Genomic DNA, 21,463 nt, shown 5'->3' with positions numbered 1-21,463 from the left:
TGCTCACTGCCTGTGGTGCCCAAGGTCCCAGCCCAGGCTCAGGCTTGGGGCCAGTGCTCTGAAGGGCCACCACCTGCAGCAGGGGTGTGGCGCAAGGGTCTGTCTGGTGTCAAAGGAGCCTCATGAACAACCGGGGCTTTCTAAAACCTCGAGGGAAAAAGAAAAACCCACCTGACAGTTGCCACTTTCGGGTGAGCAGGATTCCCAGGTAGTCGGGAACTTTGGGTGGCTTACGTAATTGTAGGGAGAGAGAGGACAAGGTCCCAGGCTGCCCAGTGAAACTGGAAGGGGGCTACAACCTCCACCCGGACAGCCCAGGCTCAGCCTGTCCTCACAATGGGAGTGACCGCTACGACCTCCCTAACTGATTGATTCCCACCTATCAATGTGCTCCCACCACACACCGATAACCACATCGGTCCTCGTTAACTTCTGGACACCTGTCAGACACCTGTGCTTTTCCTCTAAGTGTCTGCTTTTAAAAGGGATGGCATCCCAGGAACTGAGGCCCACCATTCCACACTGTGTCCCCTGGGACTCCCTACGGGGGTCCTGGCCATCCTCAGGCTGGGATAGGAGGACCCCTTCTTTGTAAGCCTCCCCAGTTCCTCTGATCTAAGGACGACTCCCTCCTCTGGGCTTGGGGCATCTCCAGCCTCCCTCTCATGATGTTGTCCCTTAACGATTTTGCCACGTCTCTTGCCCACCTCCCCTTCCAGCCCAGGAGCATCTTGAAAGACAGAAACAACATCCCGGCCACCTGTGACATTTTAAAGACAGGCACGACCCATGGCACACAGTGGGAGCTCAATAAAGTTTGTCTGATCGGTGATTGAGTGGACGAGTGTGTGCGTGGACGAATATATTAACGGGAACAAGTGCGACATAAACTGCGGGGAAGGACGATCGTGGGCCACACAGCTGGGCAGCTGGCGGTGTTTCATGCACACTTCGGGCCCTGCACGACATTCAAGCCCTCGTTACGGCGGGCACACAGCACAATCCACACCTGCAGCAGCGACCCTGAGAGATGCGGCGGTGGGGAAGCTTGGCGCGTCCTCCCCACCGATCACAGCCCTGCAGGAGGGAATGAAAGGACCAGCTTCACACGCTTTCCTGGGAAAGCCCGAAGGGAGGCAAATGCAGCACGGCACGGTGCAGCCGAGGCCCTTTCACACATGCCACCGCCACCGCCACGACATGTTTGCCGCTCGCCCCGTGACATGTTGCCGTGCCAACATACATTCTGAGTCACCCAAGCAGACTTAATGCCATTGCCACGATGACTTTCTCTTGGCCTTTTCTTCTGAAAATTGTGAAAGGGAAGATTCCGACCTACCTAGGAAATGATTTTAATCAGTTTAGTTCCGGAAATAACTATGGAAATTCTGATTTTTCCATTCTGCTGCTTCTGAACATTATATTGTGACAAACGGCCGATGGAGCCCCCCTTCATGCCCCCCACCCATGATTGGCAGCGCTCTGAATCCCACGGTAGGGGCCGAGGGCATAAGCATATGGAAAGCCGACAGAAATGCAGCTTTGCAAAATAAGAAAAACTCCAGAACTGTGCATCGCCCCTTACTCTCTGCACAGACACCCGTGTCCTCCATGCTGTGGGGTCCCGTCCTGGTGGCCGTTGGTCTGGGACCTCGAGCAGCGCGAGGCTGGGAGACCCAGACGGAGGTGCGTGTGTCATGCCCTGTGGCAGCCCACAGGTTAGCGGACCCGGCAGGCTGCAGACAGAGCCGGCCTGTCAGCACCTCCGACACAGCCAAACAGGGTGTATCTGAGCACGGGCAATGTGAACCGAACCATGCAAAAAAAAAAAAAAAGCTTGGGAATTTTCAGGAACATTTGTGTGGCCTAACAGGTTTCAAAGCCTTTTCCTCGTTCTTGTTATTTCACCTTTCCTTCAACTACATCCATCTGCGTCGATGCTCTCTCGATTGCTACAATGACCCTCCAATGAAAGTGGAGAAGTAACTTTAAGGGAGAGGAAACTGAGATTCCTGGAAGAAATATTGCTGACATCATAAGGAGCAGAACTGAAGCTAGCCCCCAGGTCTGACGCGGTCCTGTCTGCTGCTCCGTGCGCTAGCCATGTTCTTTGTGGGGCTCCTTACGTGAACTATTTTAAATATGAAATTGAAAGTAAAAACCTCCCAGGTGTGCTTAATTTTGGTGTGCCTTTTTCACGAGCACATCTTTTATGTAAACTGCTAACGTACCAAATGCATGTGATTGAGATCTCTGCGGACACAGTGAAAGTGTCAGCGTGGACCGCATGGGCACTCACTGTGTGTGCACCCTTGCTTGTCAGCCTAAGCCCTTCTGCAGAGTTGAGGGGCGGGAAGCAGAAGCCCAGGCTCTAGGAACCCCCCTCGGATGCTTTTCCCCGGCTGCTCTTCGTACCCCCAGTCCTGTGGTTGCCAAAGGCCCTGCTCAGGCACTGAAAAGCATCCAGAAGTCTTAGTGGTTGGCTTTATCCTAGGGCAGGGTCTCTCCACCTCAACTCTGTTGATGCTGGGAGCTGGGTAATTCCTTGCTGTGGTGCTGTCCTGTGCACTGTAGGACATTCAGCAGTATCCTTGGCCTCCACCCAGTAGATGCCAGTAGCACCCCCACCCCAAGTCGTGACAGCCAAAAATATCTACAGACATTGCCAAATGTCTCCTGGGGGACAGAATCGCCCCCAGTTAGAACCACTGTCTGGAGCAGATGCGTCCCAGCTCTGTGGTCACTGCCCATGAGTAGAGATTCTCTTGCTCTGTTCTTCTGCAAGGCGTTGCTGCTTCTGACAAACAATGCAGACCAAAGTCAGACAGTGTGGATGGAATGGCTGCTGTCCTCTGAGCATGTACTATGTGTGCCCCAGGCACTGTGACAAGCACTTTGCAGGGACTGCATGATTTATCAGAACAATAACCCCATGAATCAAGTACTATCATCACCTGACTTTGTAAATGAGGAAACTGAGGTTTAGTGAAGCTAAAACCTTGGCCTGTTCACCAAGACAGTAAATGGTGACAGCTTTTTGGGCTATACACTCAGCTGCCCCCACCCTGTCAGAGGCCCGAGTCTTCTAGAAGATGGACCTTAGTCCTGGGGCTCAGGATTTCCCTAGGACAGCCCTAAATATGACCATGGAAACTATGCCCATGAGCGTGCATTGATTACATACATGAACAGTAGCGAGCCCAGGAGTATGCATGTGTCTGTGAGTACATGAGAACCAGCATAAGGTCCACAGACTCTTCAGGATGAACTGACTTAGGAGGCAGGAGTCCTGAGCCACATGCCAAGCACGCAGGTCGCTGCCAATCCCAACTGTGTGCAAGTGATTTAATTTCTTATCACACCCTATTCAAACTAGCATCATTCCACATCAAACGTCTTTAGTATCAAGATTTTGGGATTTTCACAGGCACTGCATAAATGGACACTACCAGGGATATGAAGGAGCTTTTCTTGGGAGACCCAAGACTAGGGAAAAGGGTCTGGACATGTTTTATAATCCATAGATCTTTGAAAGCATTTAGCCCACCTGAAACCATTGCCCTCAAAGTTCTTGGGGGCATGTGTCCTCACAGAGGCACCCCTGCAGCTTAGGAGTGAAATCCCGTAACACCAGGCGGAAACTTCGAGAACCTTCCCAGCTCTCCTCGTTGGCCACCCCTTTCAGTGCAGAGTCACAGTCCCCTGTGTTTCCCTTGAGTTCTTAGACACCTGTGCTTAGCTTAGGTGGGCCTCTCACACACCCTCATTCACAGCCAGTGCCCTTGGAGAAGAAGCCCACTTCTGTTGCTTATAACAAAATATCTGGAACTGGGTAGTTTGTAAGAAAACAAATTTATTGCTCACAGTTTCAGAGGCTGGGAAGTCTGAAGTCCAGAAAACACATCTGGTGAGGGTCTTCTTTGGTGGTGGCTTTACAGCAACACAGGGATCTCACATGGCAGAAAGTGGTGGAACAGAGAGAGACTAACTTCTCATGTGCTCTTCTTTTAAAGCCCCCCAAACCACACCCCTGACCACCATTATTAATCCATTCACTACTGCACGGTCCTACAATCTAATCACCTCCTCAAGGCCTCACCTTTCAATTACCATAATAGGACTTTCACTCTCTTTACACTGTCATTGTGGGGACCAAGCCTCCAACACATTAAACTTTTGGAAGGACATAATTCAACCCATAATGCCAAGCAAGGCAGAATTTCCACATTCCAAACAAAACAGACCATACCCCTGAGCTGTTGCCTTCTGGAGAGACCCCAAGAAGTGTCCTGCTGCAGTGCTTTAAAATTGCTTGCTGCTCTGCTAGTTCCGAACACAGATGTCATTGGGGTCTCACCCCAAGTTGCTGTGAAACTCCTGGAAAGACCAAAGGCCATCAACCAGTGAATAGATTTCGTTCCTCTGCGCCCAGAGCACTTTACATTTGGCATTTTTGGTGGCACTGGTTTTCTCCTTCACTTGCAGGGAACCCAGGGTATAATTCCCATGGGCTGCCTATCTACTGAGCCAGAAGGAAAGCATTTAGTGCTGACAGCAGGCTGCCATTGGCTCCCACTGCCCACCCACCTCAGGCATTTCACCTACAAATGGCAGAATGGAGAGGAAATGGAGAGAAAAACTTCCCCTCTCTGGGGTGTGATGGGGACTCCAGGAAGTGCCATCAAGGAAGCAAAAGCCACTTTTGCCCCAACTCTGAGGTCCCACCCTATGCCTAGGGATCCAGACATCCTCTCTGCGGTCCTAATGCCGTCGTTTGCCAAGTCATGAGCAGCTTTCTTATCACCTCAGGAGGCTGGCATTTTTTGAAGATCTGCCCATCAAAAAGAATGCCAAAAGACTGACCCTCAAATGACAGAATTTCAGGCCCTCTTTTCTCTGGATTTGAGGAGGGCTGGGGTCTTCTGCCTATCCCTTCTTCCCCCAGGGCCCACCCCCTTATCCAAACCTGGCACACAAATTCAACTGTCCCTTCCGTGTCCATGCCCATAGAGTGGGCCAGAATTCACTTTTTAATATGAACCAATGCCCTCCCTTGGGCTTTCTGTGCCCCCAACCTGCCCCTATTATTCCTGTTACTCTAGGAAAGGGTGTTGCAGCCAAGTCAAAGGAAACCACGGACTAATCAGCAAGGCTTTGAGGCCCAGGCAGGACCAAGAAGGGGATTTACAGAAGGAACAGACAGCGGAGTCATGAGGCATCCCCACGATGGAGATAGCAGGCCCCAGGGACAGCTGAGGGTCCGGGACAGTGGCAGCCCTGCGCCCTGTGGGAGAGAGAAGATCCCCCCAAAGCAAAAGGTGCCACCTGGTGATCTCAGTTCAGTTCAGCATCTGCTCTTCCTCCGCCTCCCCTTCATAACACAGTGCAGGAAGCAGCAGCGGTGGTAGGAAAGCAGACGGGCTCTGGGGCAGCCCCATGGTCCTGCATGGCAAGGAACAGCAGAAAGAGCCACGTGAATGGGGGTGACACCAGAGACCTGTGTGGGGACCAGACAGGCAGTGGACACCCAGACATCAGCGTGGACAGATGACCACTGAGGACCCCATCCACCCCTGGCACTGTGTGACCCCCTCTGCTCACCCAGAGCTTACCTGGACTTCTAGGGTAAGAGGGGAAGTCTGAATTGACTGACATGGAGCCTCAAAGTAGAAATTAAGTTGAATTATCTTTTACTGCTTCATCTATTGCACAGCTGAGCTTGTGGCCTACGATTTACGTCCCCACCCTCCCCCTTGCCACCTTGAATTTATTGCTTGGAGAGTACATTTCTGAACTTGGGCCATGAGAAGGCAGGGAGCAAGGTGGGATCCACCTTCGTTGTCAAGGAGCTCCCATGTCTAGGTGGTGACTTTCCCCTGACTTCATGTGGCTGCTCTCCCCTTACTTTTCCTGCATCCTGACATCTTTGCCTGCTGTTATGCTGTTATCCCACTATCCACGTTTGTGTTGTCAGACCAGAAACCTGTTTGGAACAAGGCCCGTATCAAGTAGATATCTAAGGAAAGTTGTGACCTGGTGCCACAACTCTAAGCCGTGGAGCCCTTTGCAGGAAACAGTAGCCTTCCTGCAACAGTCCCAGCCTATGAGCCCCTGGGGACCACAGGGCTGCCAGCTGTGAGTCCGTGTACGATCTGACACGCGCGGGGTGCTTTCCTCTATGGTAGGAGCCGCAGGTTCATGGGTGAGAGTGGAGTGTCTGGCTTGGGCCCGCCTTTGAGTGGGCAAAGAGCTCTCTGTGCATTTGGGTCTCATCACAGGTGGAGGTATTAAGGGCAGTGGTGGGAGCCGACCCTGCTGAGCTCCTGCCCAGACGCCCTGCCTGTTGAGGTCCCCACCATTCTTGCAGCTCCACGTAGAGCTGGTGAGGGCACAGCAGAAAACAGACATCCTGAGGGCGCCCTTTCAAACTGCCAGCAGCGGTGAAGTTCATGTGGTAATGCACAGGCCAGGGATTCACACCTCGCATGGCCTCAAGAGGGTAGGTGGTTTGTATATTTTAAATGGAGAGTTTGAAGAGAATTTCTCTCGGAGGCGTCAATAGAAAGGGAAAGCAGGACTTAAACCGCAGACCCTTAGCAGAGAAGGTCTACGGGGCTGTGACATGTGGCCCTGGAAGCACATGGACAGTACAGAGGGAGACAGAAGTCCTGGGCCCCGAAACATCCTGGGGGGCCAGTAGATGCATCTTTGCTCTCGACGGCCACGTAGCTACACCCTCCCAAACATCTCCCCGCCCTCAAACACAGCATTGCCTGAAAAATTTTAAAGACACACAAAATACTCAATGTGCACAAATGTTTTTCCTTTTGTATCATTTCATCCCTTGGGTTTTGCTGTGAGGTAGCACTCCCTTCTTTACCATATTTATTTGGTTGGCCTAGACATGTCATGTATACCTGCATATTATTATCACCCATGCTACTTAATCTAAATGCCAAAACATGCTCTTAAAACTAAGGCACGGATGCATTTCTAGGAAACAAAAATCTTTATTAAAAATAATAACTTACAAATTGAGAGAACTCTTTGACTGTTCGTTTTGTGCACAGATTTGCAGCCTGGAACAGTCTTGTTTTGTTTTGTGTTGTTTTAAATGTAGCTTTACAATACTATTAATGTCCCAAACTGCATTAAGGTGCAGTTTTTGTTCCATATCTTGCACTGGTACAAAACACCACACGACATAAAACTATTGTAAATAAAACATTTCAGCCAAGACTGGCATATATTTATATATTTATATATATTTATATATATAAATTTCAAAACAGCTAACAATTAATGTCATCCTTAGTCAAAGCTGAAGTCAAAGTAACCTTAAAACTACCACCCTCTGAAAAGATGTCAGCACAATACCTCCCATACAATATTTAAAATATATTTACCTTTCAAATACATTTATAAGGTACACCAATAATGAGAAAATAAAGTCTTAAAATTTAAATACAAATCACCATATAAAAAAAATTCAGGGAACACCGGAAGTCCTATTTTACAGAAATCCGGGCGAGCTGGTCCCGAAGCTGGCTTTGACACACAGCACCAGCTGCACAAGACAGGTCTGCCTGCTGCAAAAGTGTCAGGACACACCGCAAAGCAGGGGCCACATGGCATGAGAGAGAGAAAGGATACACAGTAACCACATTCCCCTCTTTGCACTGCTCAAGCATCAAGACCCAAAGCCACTTTCCTTTACTCGAAAACCACGTGGCCCAATGCCCTGTTCAAAACCAGCACCCGGCCCCAGAGCCTCTGCAGGGCAGATCATTTGGCGTTCTGCTCCAGAACCGAGTACTCTGTGTCCGATACTCTGGAGGCATCGATGAGCTTGGTGAGGCCTGTTTTGGCCGAGTACTTGAAGATGAAGGCCTTCATCAGCTCGTACCTGTAGTTGCGGTTGATGAAGCTATAAAGCACGGGGTTGACGCAGCAGTGCACCAGCGACAGACACTGCGTGACGTGCAGCGCCGTGAAGAGGACGTTCTCCAGCTGGCAGGTGAAGGGGATGTAGTGCAGGATGGAGAAGATGTCGAGGAGCACCACAATGTGGTAGGGGAGCCAGCAGATGAGGAAGACCACCACGTAGGAGAAGATGATCTTCCGGCTGCTGTGCTTCTCCTGGTCGCCCGATGCCGAGATGGCCCTGGCGAGCAGAAAGTAGAAGACGGCGATGATGGAGAAAGGGATGGCGAAGCCCAAGACCACGGAGACCAGTTCCATGCCGATCAGCCACTCCTTGATGCTGTGCTCAGGATAGAAGGACCGGCAGTAGGTCTCGTTGTTGGAAGCAGATGTGACGGTCTTCAGGTAGTAGGTGTCAGGCAGGGACACACAGAAGGCCAGCAGCCACACCAGGACGCAGACGATGCGGCGCACCATCTTCTTCCTGCTGCTGGAAGTGTGGGTGAAGCACGTGATGGACAGGTAGCGGTCCACACTCATGCACGTGAGGAAGAAGATGCTGCCGAAGAGGTTGATGGAGAAGATGAGGTGTGTGACCTTGCACGTGAGCTCACCCATGGGCCACTGGTTATGCTGCACGAGGCTGACCACCCAGACCGGAATGGTGATGACCACCCACAGGTCGGCAATGGCCAGGTTCAGGATGTAGCAGTGGGTGTCATAGCCCGTGGTCTTAGCCTGGATGTTCACCCAGACCACCACAGAGTTAGCAATCATGCCGATCACAAAGATGAAAATGTAAATGAAGGCGAGCGTGTACAGCAGGACGCTTTTGTTGGGCATGATGGGGCACTGCACCGTGTCTACCACGATGCAGTCGCTGCTGTTGCAAGGCCAGCTGATGTCGGAGAAGTTCCCCGGTTCTGAGTAGTCGAAGAGATGCAAATCCATGGTTTCAAGGGCAATGATCAGATGATCTACAGGAGAAATGAACAAGCAAAAAAGACGGAGGAGAAAAATTACTTCGTTAGGAAAAACAGATTTCAGTCAAAATGCTTTTCTAGCATTCTGATTTGCTCAGCTGTTTTGCTTTAGCTCTGTAGTGTCTTTGCAAAGAAAGGAGAAAAGAAAACAACCTTAATAGAACTCTGCAAGACAAAATAAAACATACCCAGAATCTAAATCCATGTGGTTCTCAGAGCAAGGAACAGTGTTTCCTTTCTGGATCTTTTCATGTCTGTGTTCTCAAGACCTCCTGAGCCTGGTCGAGCCAGCATGTGAAATTAACACAGTACAGGGGCCAGGGAAACATTGGGCCAAGGAAACGTCAGGCCATGGAGCCGCGGCCACAGCAGTGCTGATGGCAGCTCATTCTCAGCAGGGGACAGTGGAGCCGTTTTATCTGCGTGACCAAAGATTGTCAGGATTGACCTGTTACTGGCACTGTTGTGTTACAAGTGTCCTGCTTTGGTGTCTTAATGCAAGCACTTCAAATCCTCTTCCACATTTGCACTTAAAATGTGACTCGGTGCTTTTCACCGTTCTGCAAAATTCATGTGTGAAGCTGGGTCTCAGGCTGCCTTCAGTTTGCAGTCTTGAAGACCTCTTGAACTATGATGAGCACATGCGGAACACCCTGCAGCTGGACCGTGCCCCAAACCTGCCGTGAGATTTTCTGCAAAGGGCAACTGACCGTTGTCTCCAGCTCTGGGCCACTGCCTAGTTTTCCGTTCCTTTATTTATTCAATGATTTCAAGAGCAACTTGTGCCAAGACCCAAAACACGAAAATCACCACCTGCTGCATTTCTGGAGGGCTGATGGTTTTCCCAACTGCTTTCCCTGCTGACCTGATGTGAGGCCAATACCCTGAACTGTCACCATGTATCACCCAGCAAGAATTCAGCCACCAAGTGCCACTGTATCTGGAAGCAATTTCTCCACAGATACACCAACTATGAGAGAGCTGCCAGGGCTGTCTTCTGCTGTCTGTCTGTCCACTCGAAGGCCCTGAGATCCTCCAGGCCTAGGTCCTGGGTCAGGAGTCCACACTGCCTGAACCACACTGCATGATTATGGGGAGGGGGAACACAATGAGAAAATCAGCCTGACGGTGCACGGTTGAGAGAGATCTCTACACTGTTGAGTCAGATCTTCCCTCTCACCTGTCACAGGTAATGACTGACCAGGAGTCAAGCTTCTTTGCCAAGTTCATTTAAAGTGGGCTCCAGGTCACATATGGAAACTTGGTGGAGCAAAGAGGTCAATGGTCAGTGCCCAGGTGGCTGCGCTAACAGTATGAGAAGTCATGAGTAGAAAAGCCCTGATTCTGTGATCAGATAGTCCTGGGTTGGAAGTCTGGCACCTACTCATTAGTGTTTAACTTGAGACTAGTTAGTTAAACTGTCTATGTCTGCTTCCCAAGAACAACAGCACCTATCTCATGGATATCCTAAGAATAAAGGGCTTAATATAGAATCTGGCACATAGCAGATGCTCAATAAAAGTTCACACACCACCCCCACCTTTCCCAGGCAGGGAAGAAAGAACCTGAGACTCTCCAGCCAGAGGCGATCAGTTTCCCCTTTAGCAAAAAGCACATCCTCACTTAATTCATTCCCATATTGGAAACTGGCTCCTCCTGACTGGGTAATGAATCTCCCCAACAGAAGGGGATTCAAAACTCACACAAGACGGGGTAGTTTGATCGGTTTCTCCTTCAGGACAACACGAACAGAGTCCCTGAAAAGTGAAATTCTGCTGCCTCCCCAGATCATCTCTGTAGTCTCAAAACTCACAGCAGATGTCCCATAAGGGAGACTGTCTGTAGCGTCCCCTTTACCTCCCCGTGGGATGCAAATGGCTGTGGACTCCCCTCCTGGTGACCTAACCAGGCCTGAGTGTCCTCTGCTGCCAGGTGGGAGAGCCAGGCCTCCCACAATGGCCACAGGCCCTCCCTGCTCTGAAAGCCCTCTGTGGTGGAAGCCTTGATCCACACGGCTTTGGAATTATCCCACCAGGGGAACCCAAGCCCTGTGACCAATGACATGTTGCAGGACCTCATACACGAGCCCAGGAGGGTGCCCATAGAGATTAGCAAGATCACGTTTAGGACAAATAAATTCAAATTAGGAGACTGTGGCACACCCTGTCCTAAGATACAGCCCTACAGACTCAAAAGGACCCGGCAGTGCTGCAGAGGATGCCATCAAGAAGCTGGGCCTCCCCGAACTGCCAGGCTGGCCTCAGGGTGGAGAGCCAGCCCCAGACTGTGCCTTGAAGCTACTATTGCCACCTCCCATTGGGTACTAAGTGGCCAACACCGACCCTCCACTCTGCATCCGTGATTGCAAGAGAGAGCAAAGCAAGGATTTCACCTTTGCTCCCCTGCATGGATCTAGCAGTGACCCTTCTTCTTTTTTCCCATTTCCTTAAAAAGAACACATTTGCACTGTGGCTTAGTTTACAGAGCACTTGCACCCCACACTCTCAGCTGACCCCACAGTCCCTGGAGAGTAGAGGAACTCGGGTGGACAGTGGGGACGGCTGTGGGGACCAGAGAGCAGCTTGGCTGGTGCCTGGCTCAGCTCCTGCCTCTGCCCCCACTGGCACAGCCACCAGCCTCGGCAGAAGCAGCCATAAATCCTGGGATTTGGGTTTCCACAGGGGCTGGAAAGAAAGGAAGGACCCTTAGCCTCTGTTAGCCTGAACTTAGATCCGAGACCTGCCCACCTCTCCTTCACACCCTGGACATGTTCCTCTGGCTTGGCCTTCCTTGCCCTCCAGTGCACAAGCATGGTGTGGTGCTGGCCGGCAGACACCTGAACGTTGTTAGCACACAGGGACCCGTGCAGGGGGCAGGATCACAGAATGAAAAGGCATCTGCCTCTTATGTCTCCAATGTGTCCTTCCAGGTCCCCCCACTTCTCCTGCAAAGCAGACTCTGACACTCACACCTTTGGGGCTGCTAGCCTCCCATATTCTCAGAGCACAGAATAGTGGTGGGGGGTGGACAGGGCCCAGGGAGTCCCAATCCAGCCCTTTGGTTTCTGCCTCTGCCCTCTGGGAAAAGAACATTTAATTTAGTGACCACTGGTCCTTGGAGTCAGAGGCAGCATTCCTGAGACTGGCCAATCTGCCTCCCTTCTAACAGTGGGAAACTTCCAGCAGGGGCATAGCTGTTCCTGCCCAAGGGTGAACGAGAGCACGGAAGCAGGGAGACCCCACGCTGGCCCCAGTCACTGATCACCAATCACCAATCACTGATCACCAATCAATCACCAATCATCCATCAATGACAACCAATCAGCCCAGGGAAGGGGCAACACATGCTGGGACTGGCCAGGAGATGAAGCCAGAAGCCCACACTCTGACCACCTGCCTTCTCCTGGGGGGCTTGAAGGCCCAGTGGTCAGACAAAGGAAGAGAGGCATGGAGAAAGGAGATTCAGCAGACAGTGCGGTCATCAGATCCTGCACAAAGTTAAACGGGGAACTAAAGGAAGCAAAAAACGCCACACAATGGCTTAGACTTTTGTCACTTCAGTGTTTTTCATGCATTAAGTTTCAGAAACAAACAAGGGCTGTTTCCAGAAGAGAGAATATTATTTAACAAAGACAATCGCCTTATTCAAAATAGGAAACTGCCATGTAATTTGGAATGTGGCTGCCACAAAGGCTCCGGCTGCCCAGGCCTGTGTGCAGGACGTAAGGGCTGGGCAGGGGCTACTTTCATTTAACGCCATCACTGATGTTGTATGTCCACCAACAGAGCAAAGAACCTTCCTAAATTACCTGCTTAGATCCTAACAATGACAGGCTCAGGGTCCGTGGTATGAATAAAAGCATGACAAGGCACACTATGAACTGCCTACCCAGGCCACCTGATTTCCAGCAGCCTGGAGACAAAGCTCCCAGTGAAATCTGCCAGTGGAGGGAGGAGGAGAGAGGGGCAGGCCCCTAATGACTCCTGCAGCACCCTGCACAGGAATCCCAGATCCCCTCAAGCAAGAGCAGGGGATTACCTCGGCCAGAACATAAAGAGCTGATTGCATTCTGCACAGGTCTGCCTGGGCCAGTCCCAGCTCCTGGCACACAGGTGCGAGGCCACTCAGCCAGGGAAACTGGTCCATTTATGCCGGAAGGCGGGCAGGGATGATGGCCAACGGGACCTGCAGGAGACTTCCTCATCCCACGCAGACCAGTCACCCTCTGCTGGAGTCAACCAGCGATTCCAATCCTGTCTTCTCGAGACAAGAGTTTAAGAGAAATTTCTGGGTGTTAATCAAACCTGCCCACTGTCTGCCTGTCTCTGGGCTCAGTGCCACACTAGGGCGGGCAGGGGGATGAGTCTCACGTCAGACACAAATCGCAAAGCACCTGCATATAGGATTCCAGGTGGAAGGGAAAAGGGCTCAGAATAAAGGATTTTTCCAGTTCTATGAATTTACTTGTTCACACATTTCTCTTGAAATATTCACATGCCCCCAAATGTGTATACAAGATGCTTATTGAAGCTGTACTTATTTATTAGCAAAAATTGGAGGCAACATGAATGTCCATCAATAAAGGAATGGTTTAATAATGTATGGTGTATGCACTGTCTGGAATATGATGTCGCTGTCAAGAGAGGGAGGCCTACTTTCACGAACATGGAAAGGTGCGGCAGGTTGCTCACGGAAAGGCCATGTGCAGATGTGCACACACGCACACAGTAGAACCCCATCTGTGCAGAAAAAAAAGCTAAAATTATGTGTATCTTTACATGTAAATATATGTGCACAAAGGCACAGAGAAAGACCTGCGGTAAGTATAAAGCGCTGGGCCGGGAGAGTGGGACGAGGGGACAAAGGGGGCGTTGTAGTTTTTCCTCTATAAACTTCTGTATGTGCAATTTGACATCAAGAATTATGTAAATTTTAATAGAGGGAGGAATGACCCACAAAACAATAAAGGCTCATGTTCCATTTTTCTAGACCACAGAGACCCAACTGAGAACAGAAAGCGGTCAACATCAGTGTTCGTTCCTTTCCCAGCACTGTTCTGTTCCATCTCGTTGTGTCTTTCCATTGGGACCACTGTTTCAGTGGCCTTGTTCCACACCTGAAGTGACAGGAAGGGAGTCAGCACTCACATCCCAAATGGTGCAAGGGCTCCTCTTTGTCAACTGGAGGACTTATCTGGGAGATGCACCTCTCATTTCTGGGGTTTATTAGTTATCCACCAAGTATCCTTGAGCATGACCGAGCCACAGCAAGCAGCCCAAATGGTTTGCCTGAGCTCACCCAGCAAGGCGGGGGTAAAGACAGAATTAGAAGTCTCCAAGTTTAGAGTCTCATGGGGCAGTGGCTTGGCCTGAGATCCCGTGTCCTTACACTGGTTAGTTCCCTCCAGAGACTGCCAAGCGTTCAGATGTCTGGCTAGTGCCTTCAATGTGTTTGCAATCTCCGATCCCAGACTAGCAAGACTCTTACCAACTGACCCCTATGCCCTCCCCTTTTTCCCACCTTCCCCCAACCTGTGCTATGCAGCTCTGTTCTGGAATCTCTATCCGTACCCTCAAGTTCTTCACATTTCTCCCCCCTCCACCGCATTCCCATGCAAGCCCAGCACCCCCACCACGATTCATTCATCTTTGTGTAGCCCCAGCAAGCACAGCAACTCGGCACAAAGTAAATGTTCAATGAACCAATATTTCATCAAGCTCCACTGCGACGGTGAGCTGAGGCCAGGACTGGAAATAGGGGTCCAGAAGATACTTTTCAGAAACCCTCACTGAGCCAATGTGTGCAGAGCCTCTGCGAGGCGGCCCTGCTCTGGGGCACATGAGGGTAACAAACCACCATCATCTCTCCTGCCCCCTCCCCCGCCACTGCAAAACCTCACTGTCTACTGAGAAGGTCAGGAAGGCACGACGGCCCATCACCCTCCAAGGCATGAGTGAGATGGTAGGTGCCCCTTGCAGGAGGATGAGGATTTCCACACCAGTGGCTTAGGGGGACCTGCAAGGAGAAGGGCGGGGTGGTCAGGGCATATTTGGGAAGGGTGCTGCCATGAAAGCAGAGTCACCCAGCCTGGCTGTGGCAAGGGCTCTCCATAAGGAGAGGTGGGGATAGGAGTCGGGCCCTGAAGGGTGGGCAAGAAGTCAGGCCTGGGCTCGTCCATGCAGGAACCATGGAGGCCTTGAGCAGGGCCGTGGCTTTGGGGCAGAGAAGCCTTTTGAGAGTGGAGGTGATGCAGATAACCCAGAAGGCTTTGCAGAAGGGGCTGTGGCGGCTGGGTGCAGCCCAGACTGAAGCAGACACCTGGAAAGAGGAAGGCGTGACCGCTCTACTGTAGTGCAGATAAGATAACACGGACCAGGCCTGGGGCCCTGCACCAGTTCAGAAGCAAGAGGCCCTCTGGCCCTCTGAGCCCTTCAGAACCACTGCCTTGAAGTCACCTCCTTTACTGGCTTTCTGCAATTTTTGACCTGTGCCCTACAGTGGAATTTCATAGAGAAATTCAGTGTTGTCCCAAGGTAAGGGATGATCACCTTGATGAACCGCACTCACTGTTCGCACACCTGGAAACTGAGGCCAGGACAGGTGAAGAGACAGAGTTCTCTCGGGCTTGTGGCTAAGAACGGGGCTCTCTTCACCCTCAACCTCTCCAGAGACTCTATCTGGTGGGAATCCTGCTAGGAAAAAACCTCGTGCTCTGTTCTCTTTGTGAAAGAGCAACCTCTTGTACTTGGCTGGGCCCGGTTTACACTGAGCGTGCAGTTGAGATGAGGAGAATCCACGCTGCCTCTAAAAACCACTAGGAACCTGCACAGCATTGAGGCGTGTGTGCAAGTGTGTGTTTTAACCAATCCTGCATTCACCAACCAAGAAATCTGGGGAGAAGCCTAGGCAAGCTTAGCGCAAGCAGGCTCTGTGCAGCTATCTGGGAGGACTGAGAGCACGGAGGGGAGCCATCTGTCCCCCAGAGCCAAGCAAACGGAAAACAATGCAGTCTCGACTACACATGCATCAGTGACCCCCAAGTGATCTTATCTGACGCAAGTAAGAAATCACTCTGAATCATTTGAGAACTCAAAAAATAATAAACAGAGAAAAATCCACACCCTGATTCAGATGAATGCCAGCTATTCCCAGAGTCCTTAGACAGACTTCACATTTACACATGGGACATCCTCGTCCACTTTTAGGTGTTTGGAGGATAAAATGAATCCCACATCCAGAAACCCAATCTGGTCTATTGTGCTCAGCTGCCCAACAGGAAAGCAAAGCTGTACCCAGAAGAGCAGATCCAGAGATTCCCACATCACAAAAGCTGCTGTCTGGGTTGGCCGAGTGTAATCAGAGCCCTAATTCCCTCACAGCTTAGGACCAGGGCGAGGCGGTGGGAGGTCACCAGACTGGGAGACACAATGGGCATCCCAGGAGAATACTGCACAACCTGAGGCTCTTCAGAGAAAACGGAGGGAAGACTTTGCAAAGGTATCTGTTAGGACAGGAAAAGAAGATGCTAGCCATCTGGCCGACATAGCCTTCAAAATGCAAAGTCACGCATGCTGCCCATGGCTCCTTTATCTGTCCCTTAGCCACCAGTGGTTCAAGGCCACCTGAGATAGTCTCAGCCCTTCCACTTTTTGAGCACCTGGAATAAAACAGGCTGCTACCAAACCTACTTGTGGCTCTGCAAAATTGTCACCATAAAATCATGAAATGCCTGATCACTTTAATAATAAGAAGTAATGGTTGTTTTTTCCCCAATTCTAAATTAGTTCATTCCTAATAACTAAAGCATCTAATATTCGCTGCAAAAAACCATCAAGTACTCAAAATCAGGGACACCCCCTCTTCCCCTTCCTCCCTATCTTTCTCCCTTCCTTCCTTCCTTTTTTCCCTTGTTTGCTTGCTTTTACTTTAATAGAGAATATGTGTTCTGGAGCTATACCTATAGTCTTCAGTAGACTATAAAAACACTTGACGTGAGGCCACCTAAATTATAATTACACACAATTGGAAGACATTTTAATACTATTCTTATTCCAGAGGAAAACTTAGTTCCTTGGTTACTGAGTTTAAAAGTACAAATGCCTTCTGGCCTCAAATTCCATTCATGTTCTGCAAAATCACTGAGAAAAATCTAAAGTTCTGAAATCTTTGAGGTCCTTTTCTTTCTCCTCGGTTACTCTTAAGGTTTATAAAGTAACTGCCCTTCGGCCTCAGGTTTGAGTAACTTCCACCAGCTTCTCTCGTGTCGACATGAAAACAGGAGCTCTCTGCCTCAAATGATCACACAAAAAGCCACTGTTCCTGATTAAGTAGGGTTTTTTTATGTTTCAGATTTTTTTTTTTTTCCCATCCAGAAAGCCTGTACTTGGCCTGTTCTGGGTCTGATTAGAAATCATAATACTTTCTCAACTCTCCAAGGACCTGCTGTTAGTATGGGATACACTCACCTCTGAAGTCCTGACTAAGTTAAGCACAAGCATGCTGCCTTGGCTATGCTTTCTGGGACTTTTTTAAAAACTATAACTACAATGCATGCACCTTTAAAAAAAAAAATCTGATGGGCAGCAAAAACACTGCCATTTCTCAATTTTCCTTTCCTTTTCCACCCCTATCTCTTGCAGTTTCTCTCCCTCTCCCCTCCCCCAATCTCCTGGAGTCTGTGGCACTAAGCTCAGCATTTGTGTGCACATTTGAGTGTTTATGGCAGAGGCTGGGGAAAAAGAACAAATTGTTTCCAAGCTGGAGCTCCATGTGCAACTCTGCTTTAGAGGAAAGCTGCATGTCTGGGGAAAGCTCATACTCTGATGAAAGAAAGACAGGCAGTTTACCCATTTAAAATCTATAGAAAGTTAAAGCACAGAAACCAGCAGCCTCCACTTTCTTTTCTAAGCATGCTTATTTGATCTCCACATTTTCCTGGAATAAATAAAGGGACACAAAGGCAGCATCTGTGCTTAAAAAGAAAAGAAAAAAGTTACCACATTGAGATTTTGCAGACTGAAGTTTCAGGGGATGTCACTGCATCAAATACCTTCAAAGGGCTGTAAACCATTTAAGGAGGCTCTCGCCCACTTTTGAAAAACTAATTAATCCTTTTGTGAGCAAATGAAAGAAAGAAAAAAAGAAAGAAAGAAAGAAAGAAAGAAAGAGAGGAGAAAGAGAGACGGCCAGTCTGACTTTTACAACTTCTAATTTTCCCTGGAAGTTACAAGCCTTGGCTAACTACCCATCCCTGACCTCACTCCAAAATTCTTAATCCTCGTCACCCCTTGACTCTTTATGCTTGCTAATAAAATTGAACAAAATTCATGTTTTACCTGAAAAGTATATTTAAATTACAAAATACTAGACTTTTGTGTGTGCTTTTTTTTTTTTCCAATTGAAGTCGGACTTAACACCTTCTAAGAGAACAATAAATGCTCAAATTAGATTAGCAAGGATGTAATCAAGAGACAAGAAGAAGGATTGTATTTAACATTCACATTTATAGCTTCTGGATTTATAGGATCTGGTAATCCCCCAAAGCACTGAATTCAAATATCAAATACATTCTGGATTCACCAAGTTTCTCAGCACAGTTTTCTGCTCCACTTAGAGATGCCTCTTAAAAAAAAAAAAAAAGAGTTCATCTTTCTGGAATTATGTATTTACTGCCAATTCTACCTATTTCCCAATGAATATACCAGAAGCAAAACAGGCAAACTGTGATGCCAAGCTAATCCCTATGCCAACTTTGGGCAAGCAGAATGGACAGCCTGCATTCTTGCAAAGTTCTCCTGCTTACTGGGAGCTTAAGTATCCACAGCAGCAAATAAACATCAGATTCCTAAATCCAGCAAATATGAATGGAAATTTCCTTCCACAAGTGACTTAAGAAAACTACCTTTTGCTTTCTCTGCAAAAGGTGAAGTAGCAAATTAGCAGAAGCACTTTGTGATGCAGGCAGGCAGCATGCAGGCTGAGCTTTCAGAAGCTAGACCTGGAGACTCTCAAGCACCATCTCAGCGATTAAAAAGAAGTCCTCTAAAAAAGACCACTTAGCTTAAGAGCAGAAGCCCTGCCTGCTGTCCTTCCTTTCCAAGCAGGGCTGCTCCCGAGCATGGTTTCCTTACCTCCGGCTGGCTGGGCTCCGGTTTGCCTTCCTGGCTGGGCTGTGCGCTGGCTCCTAGTGCAGAGCAGTTTGGAGCAACTGTGAGCTCTCCCGGCTGCAGACTTGCATTATATACACTGCAGGCAGGCGCCTCTAGATGGCAGCTTTGTAACCCTCATCTCTCCCTCCCCTGAGCCATCCCCCACTACACATGCACACACGCACGCACGCACGCGCACACACCCCCACACCCCCCCCCCCCACACACCCCTCTTGTAAGCCTCCACTACTCTGTTGTTTCCTGCACAAGCACACTCTTGGGAAACCCCAGCCTTCCTTCATTTGCAAAGTCTAATGAAGCCACAAGGTCCAGACCCCATGGGAGGAAATGTCAGCAGAAGAAAAACTGCAAAGAAACCCTAGTGTTTTGCAAAATCATCAAATATTTATCTGGTCTCAGGTATATCTCTAATAATCTCATTAACACCAAGAGTTCCTTTGAATGCCTCTTAGCTCTAGGGAAGACTTTGTTCCCAAGACAAATTACTCTGAACTTCTGAACTTCGGTGTTGATTTATTAAGCATGGGTTTTCTTTGTTAGTTCCTCCAAAACAGAAGTAACAGTTTAGGTATGAGCAAAAAGTAGAGAAAGGAGCCTTTATAATATATGTCAATAGATTTTATTTGAATACTTTGATTTGTAAGGAACTTTAGGTCCAAAATCCTTTAGAATCTAATCAAGACAGTGCTGTATGGTTCCTGCCTGGTGCCAGACACACATTAGGGGTATATACAATGTCTTCTGATAAGTCTTTGTCTCAGGAGAGTTTAGCAAATACTTCATTAATCATTATTATTATTATTATTAAAATGTACATTATTAACTAGAAGCATATTGTTAAAGTCTTGTCCTTTGGGGGAGGACTTTAAAATGTGTTCCATGCATATTTTAATGTCTAAAAATGTGTTCCATGCAATATTCATCTCTAATGCCCCATTTAGAAAAATCAACCACAAGACAATAACCCAAACTTTCACTTTTAAAACCAAGTTTATTGAGACTACACCCGCACCACACCCCGAGTCATGTGCAATGTTTGGCTTTCTTTTGCTCTGATTCTCCTGGAATTCTGGAACAGCAGTTAAAGTCAAATGTGCGGAGGTATGGTGGTATTCACACTTTTCCCCAAGCTAAAACTTTTTGAGTTTCTTTTTATACTTCCACTAAAAATAACAGCAGACAGCCAAATGTTGAATCTGGAGGACTGGGAGGTCAAAGTCTCAGGTGGCTAGAAAGCCTCGGTGTGGAGAAGCTCTTAACAAAAGAAATATTTTGTTTAGATAAAAGCTTCACAGTTTTCTCCAGAACACGGTGGAAATCTCTGCTCAGTAGGAGAGTGAAAGGCACACCTGCCCTCCCAGGCTGTCATAGGGGTGTCTGTGGCCACAGGAGCGACCTGCTGGCCAGCTTTCCCACCCTGTCCCAGCAGCATATGGCTCATGTCCTTAGGGAACAGGCTCAGTGTCTCTTGGGGTCACATCGGCACCCAAAGCTATATCTCCAACCTCCCAGAGCAAAAGACTGCAAAGGAAAACCGCGACACACACCAAGATTTAGGCGGGACCTTGACCCTCACCAGAAGACGTCTCCTAACCCTTTTGGTTCTCTTTTCTCCTCATGGCAGACATGTGTCTGGGCCTGATGGAAATGCACAGAGGCTCCTCTGAGACTGTAGCGATCTTGGCTTTCTACTGCTATGGACCCATGGTCCCTTTTTCAGAGAAAGCACTTGGTATTTGACAGCTTGGGTGCAAGAAGAAAGCACAGAACGCGGTTCTGTCTGCTCTGAGCTATGTGCGCTGTCCCTCAAGGAAAAGCTGCCTTGACAGAGGTCTGCAACAGGATGCAGTCACTAATATGGAGGAAGGAAAACGCAAAGTAGGTTTTTAAAAAAGGAGAACTCACTTCACGCTTCTGGGTAGCACCCCGCCGGGAGCCAGGCCAGAATCCCCGAGGCCCCATCGCAGCGGCCTGCACCCAGCCCCCCACCCCCGGCCCTGCCCCCAGATCCTGAACCCAGCCCTCGCCCCACACCCAGCCCAGGCTTGGGGGGCAGGAGGAGACCAGGAGGGAACCCAAGTTCCGCCAGGCAAGGGTGCAGCGGTCTTCCAGAGAGAGAGCATGGGCCCCGGGCTTGCACACTACGGGGAGAAGCTGGGGGCTCCAGCCCTGGGGCCTTGCCAAGTCCAGAAACCAGTCCTGGGGAAATTAGAGGGTAAGTAAGCAACACTTTGTAAGAAACTAAGATTCCATTGCCCTAGGACCTAAAATGTCTCTGAAAGTTTAGCAGCTTTGGGAAGAATTGAGTTTGTAAGGTTGATTTTGGTAGGAATGTATCTGGTTACCCCAACAGGAAACTCTGAGAAGGCTGGGACGGGATGCTGTCCC

General features: G+C 49.2%; 1 protein-coding gene across 1 annotated transcript; it reads right to left on the bottom strand.

Annotated features, from left to right (window-relative positions):
- Positions 1–6,990: 6,990 nt before the first annotated feature.
- On the bottom strand, positions 6,991–19,118 carry ACKR3 (atypical chemokine receptor 3). Its single transcript, XM_063106442.1, has 2 exons — positions 19,037–19,118; positions 6,991–8,900 (listed from the first exon to the last, which is right to left on the bottom strand). Exon 2 carries the CDS (start codon positions 8,872–8,874, stop codon positions 7,786–7,788), a length of 1,089 nt encoding a protein of 362 aa, XP_062962512.1. The 5' UTR covers positions 8,875–8,900; positions 19,037–19,118; the 3' UTR covers positions 6,991–7,785.
- Positions 19,119–21,463: the final 2,345 nt, after the last annotated feature.

This window comes from Cynocephalus volans, chromosome 1 (genome assembly GCF_027409185.1).
Source record: "Cynocephalus volans isolate mCynVol1 chromosome 1, mCynVol1.pri, whole genome shotgun sequence".
NCBI lineage: Eukaryota > Metazoa > Chordata > Mammalia > Dermoptera > Cynocephalidae > Cynocephalus > Cynocephalus volans.
The sequence above is the reverse complement of the archived record's forward strand: the minus strand, read 5'-3'. Positions and strand labels throughout refer to the sequence as shown.